The 14,996-nt window shown below is 33.7% G+C and overlaps 1 protein-coding gene across 1 annotated transcript; it reads left to right on the forward strand.

The window, feature by feature from the left end:
• The first annotated feature begins 136 nt into the window (after positions 1 to 136).
• LOC126817533 (uncharacterized) lies at positions 137 to 14,491 on the forward strand. The gene is made up of 9 exons (XM_050544584.1): positions 137 to 433; positions 1,293 to 1,415; positions 3,072 to 3,153; positions 3,865 to 4,052; positions 5,961 to 6,203; positions 6,449 to 6,601; positions 9,581 to 9,683; positions 9,897 to 10,031; positions 10,366 to 14,491. Exons 1-9 carry the CDS (start codon positions 269 to 271, stop codon positions 10,419 to 10,421), a joined length of 1,248 nt encoding a protein of 415 aa, XP_050400541.1. The 5' UTR covers positions 137 to 268; the 3' UTR covers positions 10,422 to 14,491.
• The last annotated feature ends 505 nt before the right edge of the window (positions 14,492 to 14,996 follow it).

Genomic DNA, 14,996 nt, shown 5'->3' on the forward strand with positions numbered 1-14,996 from the left:
TTATTATTTTCTTTATTTATTTAATTTCATTTAGAATGTTAGCAACATAATTTGATATATCACGAAAAAAATATAGTTTGTGTATTTTATAAAAAAAATATAGATTTCGATAGAACACAAAAAATCGTGACGTAAGCAGCAGGCGACGTCAGCATGAAGCACTGAACCTGCATACGTACGAGCACCTCTTTAGAGAATTCATGTGACTGTTTTCCCATATTTTCTTGAAACTCTCTTTATTAAGTTGATAAGGTAACTTTTAATCATCATGGAATTGACGGAGGTGGTGTCAACACATGTAGCATTGCCCGTAATTGGCGTTTTGTTATGTGCTCTTCTGGTTTTTGCGTTTGGCTTCAGATCCCCAGTTCAACCTCCCAGTTTTGATTTTTCAGAAGATAAAAAAAATCAAAAAAAGACTAAAAAGTCCAAGGTTTGTATGAATTTTATAGACACCATTTAAGACATGCAGTATTAGCCATTATTGCAGATTATACTGCTGTTTGTAAAAGAAAATCCCTGTATCTTTGTTTTTTAACTTACACTGTGGGATAGTTCAGCTCTGAAATGAAATGGGGTTTAACGTCCTGCTCCTACTGTTCTGCTCCTAAACAGGGCTAATGAAGACGGGCATACGCCATACAGTGTGCTATGAGGGAAATTTTGCCCAGGCAGCAGCGCTACGGCCTACTCTTATATCGAATTCCAACTGCCAAGGGATCTTTTACGTGCACGCCAATATATACACGGGACCTTGGTTTTTCGTCCCATCCGAACGACTATACAGCTGTCCTTGTCAGGCCCTCCGTCCTGCATCACTGACAAGGGGAAACCACGTCGGAAAATCTGGATGAACTTTCTCGGCCAATGCCAGGATCGAACACCTGACCTCCAGGCTAGCGAGCCAGCGTCTTACCCACGTGATCCCCGGTTCAGCTTTGAACCGTCCTATTGAATCCTTGTTGAATAATAATTGCCAATCTAATGATATTATTTACATAAATGTCTCCAAATAGCTTGGGTGAAATGAAAAAGATAAGCTTTTAATATTAAGCATTTACCTGTACGGTACTTCAACTTTTAACATTAGACTAAACCTTCTCGGTTTTGACCAAGATATGGTAGTATTCGCAGTTTTGATTTGACCAAAGTGAATTTTGACTGTTTTGCTTTTTGGCCGTTGTTACTACGTCCCAGATTAAAATCATGTGATTGCAGTAAATATTTAATTTAATGGCTGACTATCTCTACAAATCGCATTAATTGTATTATTATACAATAAATAATTTCAGACTAAAGGTCAGACTAATGGACATGCAGTGACTGTGAAAGAAGAGACTGCAGCTGTGAAAAGTGTTTCCCCAAAGTCAGCAAAACAAGCAGCTAAACCTAAATCACCAGCAAGTGAAAAAAAGGTGATTTATTATTATTATTATTATTTGCATTAAGGAAAATATATACTTTTTATTTGATAGTGTTAGTCCATAAATTATTTAAAGGTGGTCCTATAAAGTGTTACATGCATATTCTGAATCTGTGTGCCATTAATGTGTGTGTGTGTGTGACATAGCTTTATTGAATGCCTGCTTCAAGGGAAGTGATATCACCGACAGTTTGCCATTGTATTATTGGCACCGTAAGCATCCACTGCGCTGTACAGTTATATAGCAGTCAGGGCTTTAGCCATTTTCCGTTGATGTTTGACTCTTCTAATTGTCTCAGCCATGTTTCTGCTGCACCATCATCTTTCCATAAGATTCGATCTAGTCGGTTTCCTTGAAAACATTTGCCGGCTGCATATGTATCTTCATAGGTCAGGAAGAATTAGTAGGTAGTATTAGTAGTTCAGAAAAGTTTGGGTAACTCACAATGGTTTTCTCAGGGTTATATTCCAGATTGTTTGTTTTCAATTTTGAGTAAAGTCTGTATCACTACAGACCCGGGACTGTACAGCCCCGGATCCATTCACTTAATTTGATATGTACATTTGTTTGTGATTTCTGGGTATTGTGTCTTGTCCTTAGATTTGTTTTGTGTAAATTATGTGTGGTGCAGTCCCAGTGTACTTACTATTAAGTAAAAATGGATTTAAAATGTCGAATCAAATTCTGAAAGATGGGTCACAAAAATCTGAAAGGACAGATTTAATCTGAAAAGAGCTGTTGAGTTGGATTGATTTGTTGTGTTGTTTCGGTTGGTAATACAGAATACATGTATCTTAACACTGTTGACTATCAATTTTCAACAATTTGTTTCGTGGACAATCTGTCCTCATTAGCCCAGCCAATTTTATATCAATAATTCGCTTGCACGTATAAGACAAAGAAGCCTATTGATTTTAAGCGATTTACGATAATTACTGCTAGAGTTATGACCCTTGATCACTTTGAAAAATTTTGTGGACTAGAGACTAAATTTAATATCCGATTGACTTGAAAGTTATACACAGTGGTTAAAAGGTCATGAGACGAAGAAGTCTATTAAATTTCAATGATTTCCGATAATTACTGCCAGAGTTATGGCCTTTTATCGCTTTGAAAAATCTTTTGGACGCTGTAGAGGCTAAAGTCAATATCCGATTGGCTTTAAATTTATACACAGTGTTTGAGGTCATGAGACGAAGAAGCCCAGTGATTTTCAATGACTGCCGATAATTACTACCAGAGTTATGGCCCATGATCACTTTGAAAAATCTTGTGGATGCTCTAGAGACCAAAGTTATCATCTAATTGACTTTACATTGATACACAGAGTTTAAGGTCTTGAGATGAATAAGTATATTGATTTTCAATGAATTTTGATAACTTGAACAGCTAAATCCATGATATTAAATGTTTCATATACTAAACGTTAGCATGGGGCAGAACTAAAATCCAAACAAATTCTAATGATTCTCTGATAATTACTTAATGAGTTGTTACTCTTAATCAGATTTTAGTGTATTATAAATGTTTCATTACCGACAATAGAAAAAATATGCGACAGCTCTTGTTGACTGCTGGGACGACTTCTAAAGCTGCTGTGGCCGTATGTTTTGTTGCCTGGCAACTTATGTTTGTATTTTTTAATAGACTAAGAAAGCTGACAGGGCTCCAGCAAGAACTGTGACAGAAAGGTCTAGACCACAGCAAACAGAAGTAAATGATAATGATGGTATGTATTCTATTGAAAGACAATCGAATAGCAATAAGTGAAATCAACTGAGATTGTAATCTTCAAAACTAATGTAGAATGTTATGGACTAATTTTCCAGAATTACTGAGAGTATCTGACCAAATAGAATAAAAAGTAGTCTTACCAATTAGCTTATTGGTCCAAAGATTAGTAAAGTCTACTTCCTTGTAATTTGACAGTGCTAACTTTGTATTTGTAATCACCTGTTGATGTGTGAATATTTGATTTCTATCTAAGGATGAGGCCAAGATGGTATGTAAGCTAATTGTTTTATTTCAATCAATTAGATTATTATCTGAAGAACTCTTTTCAGACCATATATTTGGTTTAATACTTGTTTGTCTTTCATATTGCAGGGGGGTTGGATGGCTTAGTGGTTAGCAAGTGCGCGCTGTATCATTAAGTCTGTCATTGAGTCAACTGGCGTGGTTTCGAATCCCCGGTTGTACGTGACAAGGAGTAGGGTCGCCTGTCCAACCTCGTGGGTTTTCTCTGGGTCCTCCGGTTTCCTCCCACTGCTAAAGACCCCTACGCGCAATTGAATTATGGAAATAAAATTGAACCATATGTTAGTCCCGAAATGACCTAGTTTGTGTCGAGTGGACGTTAAACCCCATTTCTCTCTCTCTCTTTCATATTGCATGTTACATGAATATAGAACATTAATCATGTTTGTTATGTACCATACAGAGGGATGGAGTGTAGCTGTTTCTAAGAAGAAAGAGAAAGTAAGAAGCAAGAGAGAGGAGAAAAGTGACTATGTTGAAAGTAAGCTTACTTTAGAAGATATTGGATTTGAGAAACCAGTTACAGCAGAAGAAACACCACAAGAAGCACCACAGGATCAGAGGCCTTCTAAAAAAAAGAGACAATCCAAGGTAAACGCTACGAAAACCAAATAGTTTAAGAATGAGGACCATGCAAAAATTGAAAAAAAAACCTGATAACCCTGGGGGGTAGCAATTTTCAGTCATACTTGGTCTATTCTATGGGGACCCCTAAGTGACAAAAGTCCCTCGATGCAGTGAAACAAATTTTAAATGACAACTTCCGGTATAACTGTGTATTGTTTTTGGTCAAGATTTGCCATATTGCGACCAATTTTTTGCCCAAATTTCAAAACGCTCCTACTTGAAATATTGTGACCCTAAAATTTTGATATTGGTCAGGTATGATAGGCCAAATGGTAGACTTAAAATCCTGCAGTCGTTTGGGAATGAATGGATCGCGTGGAATTTTCTGTGAGTTATCTTAAAGTTGTAATTTATGTATGTTGAAAACTATGTCATCTTAAAACGTATGTAGCTGCTTCTTGGGGGGGCCTGACCTAGAATTATCGGGTGTGGTTATGAAGGGCATTCGTCCATGTATAGGTCAGAAGAAACAAATTGACCGGCACTAAACCCACTAGTGTGCTACAATATTCTGAAAATGTGTAAAAATCAGTGTTTTCCATGCGATGACTGGCGACTATCTTAAAGAGTTCAAATGGCCATCGATTATCAACAGTAGTACCATATTTTGTTATTTTAACGTTCCTTGTGCCAAATATGTGATTTTGGTTAAATATGTTATTTTGTGACAAAATCAAACATTCACAATCATCGTAGGGAAGCCTGGGGCGTTACTGGTGTATAATTTTGCAGAATCAGCCAACAATTATTCTCATTTGTATTCTGTAGTTAGTAGCAGTGGACCTTAAACCCCATTTCTCTCTCAAGTCAAAATCATCCTTAATGATGACTGAATGGAATATATAAACTTTGTAAAGATGATCAAACATATGCATCGACATGTTCCTCCCAAAATGACCTAGTTTGTGTCCAGTGGACGTTAAACCCAATTTCTTTTCTCCCCCTCAAGTCTAAATCATCCTTTCTAATGATTAAATGGAATATATTAAATTTTTATAGATGTCCATACATACTCTTCATCTGGGGTATTGATAAACGGAACATTTTATCCCAAATTTTGGTGTTTTTAATATATTTCTGTATTATGTCTGTGGCGCTTATTTTTGTTTTTTATTTTGTTAGTAGGAAGGTTGCTAGTTGTGGGTAACATTCAACTTTGGTCCTAGTCCTTGCCAAGAACGAACTATAGCCTCTCACACTTTGGTTTTCATTAAATTCAGTTTTCAGAGCGAGTTGAGTATCTGGCCTCAGCTCTGTACCAAAATATCATTGGCAGTAGAAACTTAAAACTCTGTGTGTGAGAGGAACCTGGGTGGTCCTACTAATGCCCAAAATTCCGTCTGTCCAAATCAGTTATTGTCCGAATAACAGATCATACAAATTTAGTTCCAAATTAGCCCTTTTTTGAGTATTTTTCTATTAAAAAAAATATTTTTCCAATCTGCCAGGTTGGTATCAACTGAATCAATCTAATATTTTGTGGGGATGTATCTGGGTACTAACCCATCTTACAGAAAAAATTTGGTCCAAATCCCCAACCAAAGGGTTATCACCCTCTGCATGGTGCTCTCGCGGACATGTTCTTTATATTATTAAAATAGTAGTCTCTGGATCAACCTTTTGTTTTGTTTTTGTTTAAAAATGATTTTACACATTCAAAATTTATATTATTCACAATTTGAATAGATTCACTTGTGTATAATGAAAATGTTAGCAGGAAATATTAAGAAAAAATAACATTCAGATGCATTCTTACTAGACAACCATTTATTGCTTTTGAAAGCCTTAATTGCCTGCACTAAGAAATAGAGTATGAAGATTTCGGCATACATTTGTAATTACTATAAATGATTGTATTGTGATTATTAACAGAAATCAGAGGGTGAAGTAACCAGTGAACCAGAACCAGTTGTTGAAAGCACACCACCACCAGCAGAACCAGTTGAACCAGAACCTGTTAAACATGAACCAGAACCAGTTAAACAAGAACCAAAACCAATAACTGTTGTAGAAGAGACAAAACCTGTAGAGCAGAAACAAGCAGCTCCTGCTAAGAGATCTAAAGCTAAATCAGAAAGTAACAGTGAGAAAACTGAAACAAAAGATGCTGCTAAAGTAAGTTAAAATGTATGAGTTATTTGTAATTTATCAACATAGGTGAACACATCTTATATTTAAAAGATAAACTTATAAAGTCATTGGATTTCGTAGTCTTTGGTGTTTATCTGTATATTATAGCCAGGTTTTGGTTTGTTTTGTTGTACATGGGGCTTGAGAAAGTGTTAGATAATATGCTAAGATCTTTTTAATTGGGTCTGTTATTCTAGAGGAAAGTATAATCCAATTTTGATATTTTACAGGAAAATACACCAGCTAGCCCTAATAAGAAGAAAAGTAAAGGTAAAAAACTAAGTGCTGAAGCTGAAGAATTCCAGCCTATAATGTATGATAGTAAACCAGAAGCCCAGACTACTAGTCCTAAAAAGCCTAGGTCTAAGAAAAATACACACGAGGTAAGAGTACCGTGGAATAGTGCTGTTTGTAATATCAGGCCTCGGAATGTTTAAAAAAAGCTGACAGCTTTTCTTCATACCTGTCGCTTCAGTAAATAACCTGTCACTTTCAATTATCAAAGACCAATCACTTCACACATATCCATACATGTAGGTACACACACCCTCTTAAATTGTTTATTTCTTGATGTACATTGCTCCATATAAATATATCGTAATATGAAACCTGTTCATTTCTTCGCCATCAGAATGCCTAAAAAATTTTGAAAGTCGGCGAATCTGCTTTGGCTCAACGAGTCAAAGATGCGTACAATTCTATCATCCGTATCCACGTGAATTCTGCCAAGTATCATGGTACCACAACTTATGTACTAAATCGAATACTTCGCCGTTGAGGTGTAGAATTCAGATTTTAAAATATCCGTAATAAATTGAATATCAAAACACAAATCACACTTGTGCATGATACCGTATTTACATGTACCACGTGCAGAGGACAGGTAACGCCCCCCTGGAATTCCTTTTTCACATATCCTGTCTAATATTTACGCTGCAAATTATATTTATATATGAAATATTTTGCCGACCTAATTATTTGATTTGGTCAAATTGTCTTATAAATTATTCATAGCCTTTATTTGTGGAAATTGTTTTAAACTTTTTAAATGATTAAATACACCAGGCAATGAGCCATGTGCATTTCCATTCCAGCCACCACTATATTTACTGTGGTGTCTTTACGGTAGAATTATTTCAGATGACTTGAGGGTGCATTTTAATTTATGTAGATATAATACTTCATAATATGCTATAATCTAGTGTCAAGCAGATGAAAACAAGCGTAGATGGTGTGAAATTCATTGTTATAAAATTTTTAACTTCCAAACTGTGAGAGTAACTGTAGCCTGCGACAGAGCGAAATGTAAACTGTGCAAATGGTGGCTTTTCGCCGTATTTCCGTGCTTAATTCTTGCTTTTAAAAACGAATAATTAAATGTACGTGACGTGGACGTGAGTATTGTGGTCTAACCTCTTGTGTCAATTTACTGAACATCAAATAAAATTTAGCCCAGCTGTTGTCAGGGACAAGTAGACAGGCGAACATTTCGAGTCATGAATATCCTACAATAATGTTAACTTAGTTTCATTTTCTGAGCTTTCTGACAATGTTCTTTTATTGTCCCCCGCCTTTCGAAGAAAGCAGGGGACTATTAAAATGGGTTCGTCCGTCTGTCTGTCTGTCTGTCTGTCTGTCTGTCTGTCTGTCTGTCTGTCTGTCTGTCTGTCTGTCTGTCTGTCTGTCTGTCTGTCTGTCTGTCTGTCTGTCCGTCCGTCCGTCCGTCCGTCCGTCCGTCCGTCCGTCCGTCCGTCTGTCCGTCTGTCTGTCCGTCACACTTTTTGGGACACAATAACTCTCTTCCTAATTGAGCTAGAATGTTCAAACTTGGTGTATGTGTTTATTAGGTCAATGCCTTGATGGAGTTCGAAGATGAGCATTTTCCGCTTAGGGTAAGCAGAGATAAGCAATTTGATTGGTTGATGCTTTGGGACACGATAACTCTCTTCCTAATTGGGCTAGAATGTTCAAACTTGGTGTATGTGTTGATTAGGTCAATGCCTTGATGGAGTTCGAAGATGAGCATTTTCCGCTTAGGGTAAGCAGAGATAAGCAATTTGATTGGTTGATGCTTTGGGACACGATAACTTTTAATTGAGCTAGAATGTTCAAACTTGGTGTATGTGTTTATTAGGTCAATGCCTTGATGGAGTTCGAAGATGAGCATTTTCCGCTTAGGGTAAGCAGAGATAAGCAATTTGATTGGTTGATGCTTTGGGACACGATAACTCTCTTCCTAATTGGGCTAGAATGTTCAAACTTGGTGTATGTGTTGATTAGGTCAATGCCTTGATGGAGTTCGAAGATGAGCATTTTCCGCTTAGGGTAAGCAGAGATAAGCAATTTGATTGGTTGATGCTTTGGGACACGATAACTTTAGTTCTAATTAAGTGAGATTGATGAAACTTGGTGTATAGTTTCATTACAGTAATACCTTGACTAAGTTTGATAATGAGCATTTTCTGCTCAGGGTAAGCAGAGCGATACGCAATTTGATTTTTATATGTGTCCTCTAATTATTTTCCTATTTCGGCGGGGGACATCAGCCTCACTGTTGGCTTGTTTATTCTAGAGGGGTTTAGTGACTGAGTGGTCTAAAGAAAATGTGCTGTATATCATGAGGCCTTTTAGTATTATCTTTACAAGTCACAAGTTATATCCCGTTTTTTGGGGTTTTTTTAATGCTAATTACTTAGGATTTCTCTGGGTGTCTTTTTTTTTTCACATGCTTTCGCAGAGTAGTTTTTAAAGTAAAACAGTATGTGTACCATATTTTATTCCCAAAATGACATGATTAGCCTTGAATGGACGTTAAACCCCATTTCTCTTTACAATGAAATGAATAAGCATATATACGCAGTTTCATTGCTTGATGTTTTACAAAAAGATAACAGTGCGATTTGTGTCATCACCCTCATTGTTTACTTGTTTAAAGGGACAATAACACTCTTGCTGGCTTGACAGCTCCAGAAAATAAATAATAGCCCTATTCTAAGTACTAGATGGTTAAGTGTCCTACCTGTTGTGTAAATTATCCATTACATCCTATTTTACTTGTCCAGAGGGTTCGAAAATATTTTTAAATCCAGGTCACATTAGAAAAGGTTTACGTTATGCTTTTCAAATCATTTAGTTGAATTTTTCCAATTTTTTAAATTAGGTGTGTTAAGATGAAATTTGTATCACCAATTAATTGGAATATTGTAAAATAGTACAATTTGTTGACCAGAATAAAGATTGGGACATATTATTCAGTTACAACAAGAGTGGTATTGAGCCTTTAAAGTTGATATTCTAATAGTGGTATATTTATGTGTTATTGGCTTATATCACTCTGTAATCATTGTCATTATTTTATTCAGCCAATTGCAGAAGATACACTGCCTGCTTTTGAAGAGAAATTTACTGAGATAAAACCAATAGGTAAAAAGGAAAAAGAAGATAAAACACCCAGTCCTCCTAAAGGTAAAAGCAAATATATATATGAGGTGATATGTAATCTGTATTATAGTATCTTTATTGTATGGAGTGTCACAGTATTTTAATACATAATAATGATAATACATTTTAATCAATAAATAATGTTAATACATTTTGATCAATAATAATGTTAATACATTTCAATCAATAATTATGTTCTGTTCAATCTCTTATATGATTGTTTGTTCTATATTATAGAAGCAACTGAAGTATTACCTAAAGCTGAAACTACTCCAGTTGAAAATAAAAAAGTTAGTGCTACTCCAGTTGAAAATAAAAAAGTTAGTGGATCGAATGAACCAGTAGTATTTGATGAATTAGCCAACACACCTGGTTAGTTTTGTTTATTCACTCGATAATTAATCAATACACATATACAATAACCAACTATAATCTTCACGTTATTGACTTTCTAATATCTACTCATTGTAAATGTAATACAGGACTGGGATATTGATGGAAATTCTTTATTTTTTCTTCAATAATAATTCGATTTCAGAAGTGTGTCAATGGTATACAAGGATTTTAAGATTTGCTTGGATTTCTCTTCAAGTCATACCCCATACAAAATCCATATTGTATTATCTCCAAATTGGAGAATTGGCCCGTCATGGAGGGAATTGCCATTATTAAAACTGTTGCAAAAAATTATACTTTTTTATTTCAGCCTCTTGGCAAGATGCTCCAAAAACCAAGAAGAAAAAAGCAAGACGAGAAAATTAGGTGGATGTATATTAAAATTAAAATCCAATGGCTTTAAAAAGTTAATCCCTTGAATTACAGCCAAGGACACATTGTCCAGTTTTGGATATTCAAAAACAGTTGTCTAGAAATTTCCTTTTAAGGAAATACAAGATTTGATTCAATGGTAGAAATTTGAAATTATGTCAAGTCAGTTGCCAATCATTCTACCTAGATATTTCTTGTGGGTTTCAACCGACAGCTAGTCACCTGATACAAAATGATTGAAGTTTTTCCTATTGTATAATGTTAAAAACACTGTTGATTGACTAGGCAAAGTAATAAAAATCATATAATGATTTATTTGAATATTATTTTTTTTGAATTTGCATACTGGTTGTGTCTGATTTATATTGCATCATTTTCTTTCATCAATCATTCATGTTAAGCTCATCCAGTTGGTTTCGTTGAACGAAAGTGTGAAGTACCTCGTATTATAAGATATTTTCTTGATATAACATACTTCGTTTACTATAACTTAACATTATTGGATTGTTTTTCTTAAAATGTTTTTTAGAAAACAAATACCAAGCCATGTCCATTTATTAAGTTTTCCTTGAGAACCTATTTTTCTACCTGATAATGATTTCAATTAAGACAACAGATCTATTTATTTCCTAGGTTTAAAATGATTCTAAGGCTTTTGCTTTTGTTTTAGCATTTTAGGATAATGAGTTTCTATGTTTAAAAAAATTGCAGATGAGAAATTAAAATTATTTGTAAAAACACATGTGCCGCTGTAATAATTTATCTCTCCGTCCTTGCAAGTCATCTGTTAATAGACGTATGTATTTGCAAATATACCCTATATGTATCTTATAGATTTATGATAATTATGAAATCAGTATAAGTACCTTACTATTGTTAAAGTTAATCTACTCTACATATATACCAGTTGTCAGTAGTCTTCAGCTTGTCTCGTGATCATTCTATATCTGATGGTCTGATGTTCATTATTGTTACAAAATTGAATTAGACATGCTGCACAGGACGCAAAGGAAATGTCAAGGTCACTCATGGCATGGAATAGTTCTGAATCCAAAAAATTATGGTGGGGAAAAATCTTGACAATATGTATTAGTGGAGTAACAATTGTCTTTAGATTAAATAATGGTAGACCAAAAGACAAAATGTGAATCTATTTTCATTTAAACAACTGTCTCAAATTTAAACCATTTTACAGCCTTTCTTTGTTATTTTGTATCAGTCACTCACATCATATTCCTTAGTTCATTTTAACGTGTCTCAGATATTATAACCAAATAAAAGATATTATAAACTGTTAAATTATATTCTATCTGTAGACACATTCCATGATTGAAAGAATTTGGTTGCTCAAAACTGAATCGATTATACAGCATTAGAACATCTTTGAAATGGCTATTTTGTAGTGTGATAACATATGAAGAACTGCAATTTTACATTGACAGATTTGAAATCAATTAGATTTAAAACAATTATCACTGTTGGTAATGATGTAATATCCTACATTGTATCTAAGTTTGCACATTTGTATAAAGATACGTCAAATCATGCATCCCATCCTTGTTAGGTGAAAGAATGGGATTTATCATATTAACGTCATAATAAATATTTTATTTTTGATGTGGTGTTTGTAAAGAGTTGTTAAAGACAAAATACTTGTATACATTTAGGAAGGGAATTGAATATATATATGTTTTATACAATGTAGATAACATGAAATTATGTACAATATTTTTATGTAAAATAGAAATTTTAGTGTGTTATGTATCATACTTGTATCAATGACAGAATTACTGTCCTTTTGTTGATTGCTTGTTTGAACCATGGGTTGGTTTATTGGTATACTGTATGAAGGTAAAGTTATTAGAGATATGTTACATTGTCTGTGATCTTATCCTTTTGTGCAAGCGGACGTTAAGCTATACAAACAATCGAAAAATATGTTCCTTACATATGTTTCCTTACTTAAATTTCAACTGTTTTTCTGAACTAGATAAATAAAAATGTAGATTTTATGCAGCCATTATTCCTGAACTGTCTCATTTTCTTTGTAATCTAAATATAAAGTAGTCACATACTGGTAATTAGTCCCAAAGGAATATATTTTTAAGGCAATGAATGCAGCTATTGTTAGTAAAGACATGATATTCAAGAATAACGAATGATTCCGTGAAATGAAATTGAATCAGTTGAAAACAAATAATAAAGCACTCGTTTTCCCAAACTACTTAAATATGCAAGGTAAATCTTCCTTACATAAAATAAATGATGTAGAGAGATATTTTCCAATGGTGTTATACAAAGTTTTATTTTCTTGTCCAAGGATCATAATTTCTCAATCTATATTTTTTATCAATATCATCCTTATTGTACATAAATGTTTTTGTCGGATTTCACAATATCATCCATCTTCCAAATTTAGTGTCTCCTTGTAAAGTTTCAATTTGATACAACATAATTATATAAGATGGTTAATAACCAGCAGAAATTTTATTCTTCACTTCAAGACAAATCTTACTCCCAACATTGGTATTTTATAAAGGTACTTGTAATTATATATTTTATTTATGCTAGAACTCTATATACCTCAATTTACTCAAACTACAATCTCTGCAATTTCAATGTAGCAATTGTTATTAATAATATATATTATAAAGAGAAATATTAGTGAATTTGTTTTGCAAAGAATCCAGTTATTGATCGCTTTAATATGCATCGTCTTAGTTTACTTTATTGTTGTCTTCCACACAGTAACTGTTCAAATAAAAAATTAGCAAGACCTCCATATTATGTCGGTATTACTTTTGTTCTTGACTATGAAAAAAGGTTTGTCCATCACACTCTTTGAGACAGAATGTTCAAACATTTTCAGCTAGGCTAAACAGATTTTATGATCAATACTTTTAGACACAATAACTCTGCTGCCCATTACACCTTTTGCAGCACAGTAACTCTTTTAATTGAGGTAGAATGTTCAAACATTTTATGTAATCAATTTGATTATAATCAATTTGATTAGTCAAGACTATAAACACAATAACTCTGTTCCTAATTAAAGGGCAGTGATGTGTGTATAGTTTTGTTACATCAGTACTGTAATCAAGGTTGATAATCAGCATTTTCTGCAGAATGATGAACAGTTTTATTGCTAGATGCTTTATAAAAAGATAAATATGCAAGTGTCCTCTATTTTTTGGGGGGTTAAAACATTAAGATATGGTATAGACAACTTAATTAAATGGGAATGAAATGATTAGTGCTAATTAAAATGTATAATAAATTATTGTATATTGGTAAAGTTAAATTTATGCATGTTACTTGGCTTAAGTTATTCAGCACAAAACCATTTTATCAATTGTGCGTGAAACCAATATAGTTTATCGATTGTTTCAGTTTGTCTATTCATTAAGTAAATAATTTCAATATTATTCTTTATTCCTGATCAGGGATATTAACCTGAGCAGCTGATATCCATGTGGTTATCCTATTCTTTGTTCTCCATAGTCGTCTTAATTTCTAAACTGATGCATGTACATTTTGCAAATTATGTAACTGTTGTGCTTATTTTGTTTTATATGTGAAACGGTAAAGCTTTTTGTAGACAGTGTGGTGTTTAGAGATAATGCAATTTGTTGTTTGATTATGTTCTCTGTTAAATTATAATGTTTATTGTATTATAGACAAGACATTAATTTTTTTTTTTCTTCTGCCTTTTCAGATGTTATTAAATTTGAAATTAATGATTAATTGTTTAACACATAGTGTACAATGAAATGAATCATCTGGAAAGGCTTCTTGTATTATATGTTATCTTATGAAAATACTGATAGCTTTAATAAGGTGTTGGGGGATTAGGATTAATAGGTAAAGGGATACCAGTTTAAATACAGCAGGATGTATTCTGTTACTAAAGCTGTATTTATTACTACTTACAATTAGCACCAATAAGATGTCATTCACCCTATTGGTGTATTGATTGTTTAATGATCTTCATACAGATATGGTTCTGTAGAACATTCAATAAAATAAAGCATTATATATATTATATATATATATCAATCCATGAAGCAGCTGTAGTTACTTTCCTTTGTTTCAGATTTACATAACAAGGGTTCGGTGCATGATGTTCAACACATCAAATTTGTAGGGATGCTTCAGACTTGAGATTACGGGAATTGTTCATTAGAAAATCGGGAAGAACCATGCAGGGATGCCTTTTCACAATTTTTGGGTTGTGGTCAGATTCATGCAATAGGGTTAAGATTCAATTCCCTTCAATAGACTTAAACAACAAACATTTCTTGTTCTGTAGCATATATTATTCAGAATAATATTTAAGATTCCTACAAGTGATTGCCATGCAAGATAATATGCACACATTTTGCAAGAGATGGATGGGGAACAGGAAAGATGGGTTGCCAGGCAATGAAACATATGTCCACAGCAGCCAAATCGTCCGGGCAGTCAACAAGAGTTGTCGCATATTTTTCCTTTTTTCGGTAATGAAACATTTATAATACACTAAAATCTGATTAAGAGTAAGGTAGTAGGGTCAAATTGCAGAATAACCCT

Source organism: Patella vulgata, chromosome 4, assembly GCF_932274485.2.
Source record: "Patella vulgata chromosome 4, xgPatVulg1.2, whole genome shotgun sequence".
Taxonomy (NCBI): domain Eukaryota; kingdom Metazoa; phylum Mollusca; class Gastropoda; family Patellidae; genus Patella; species Patella vulgata.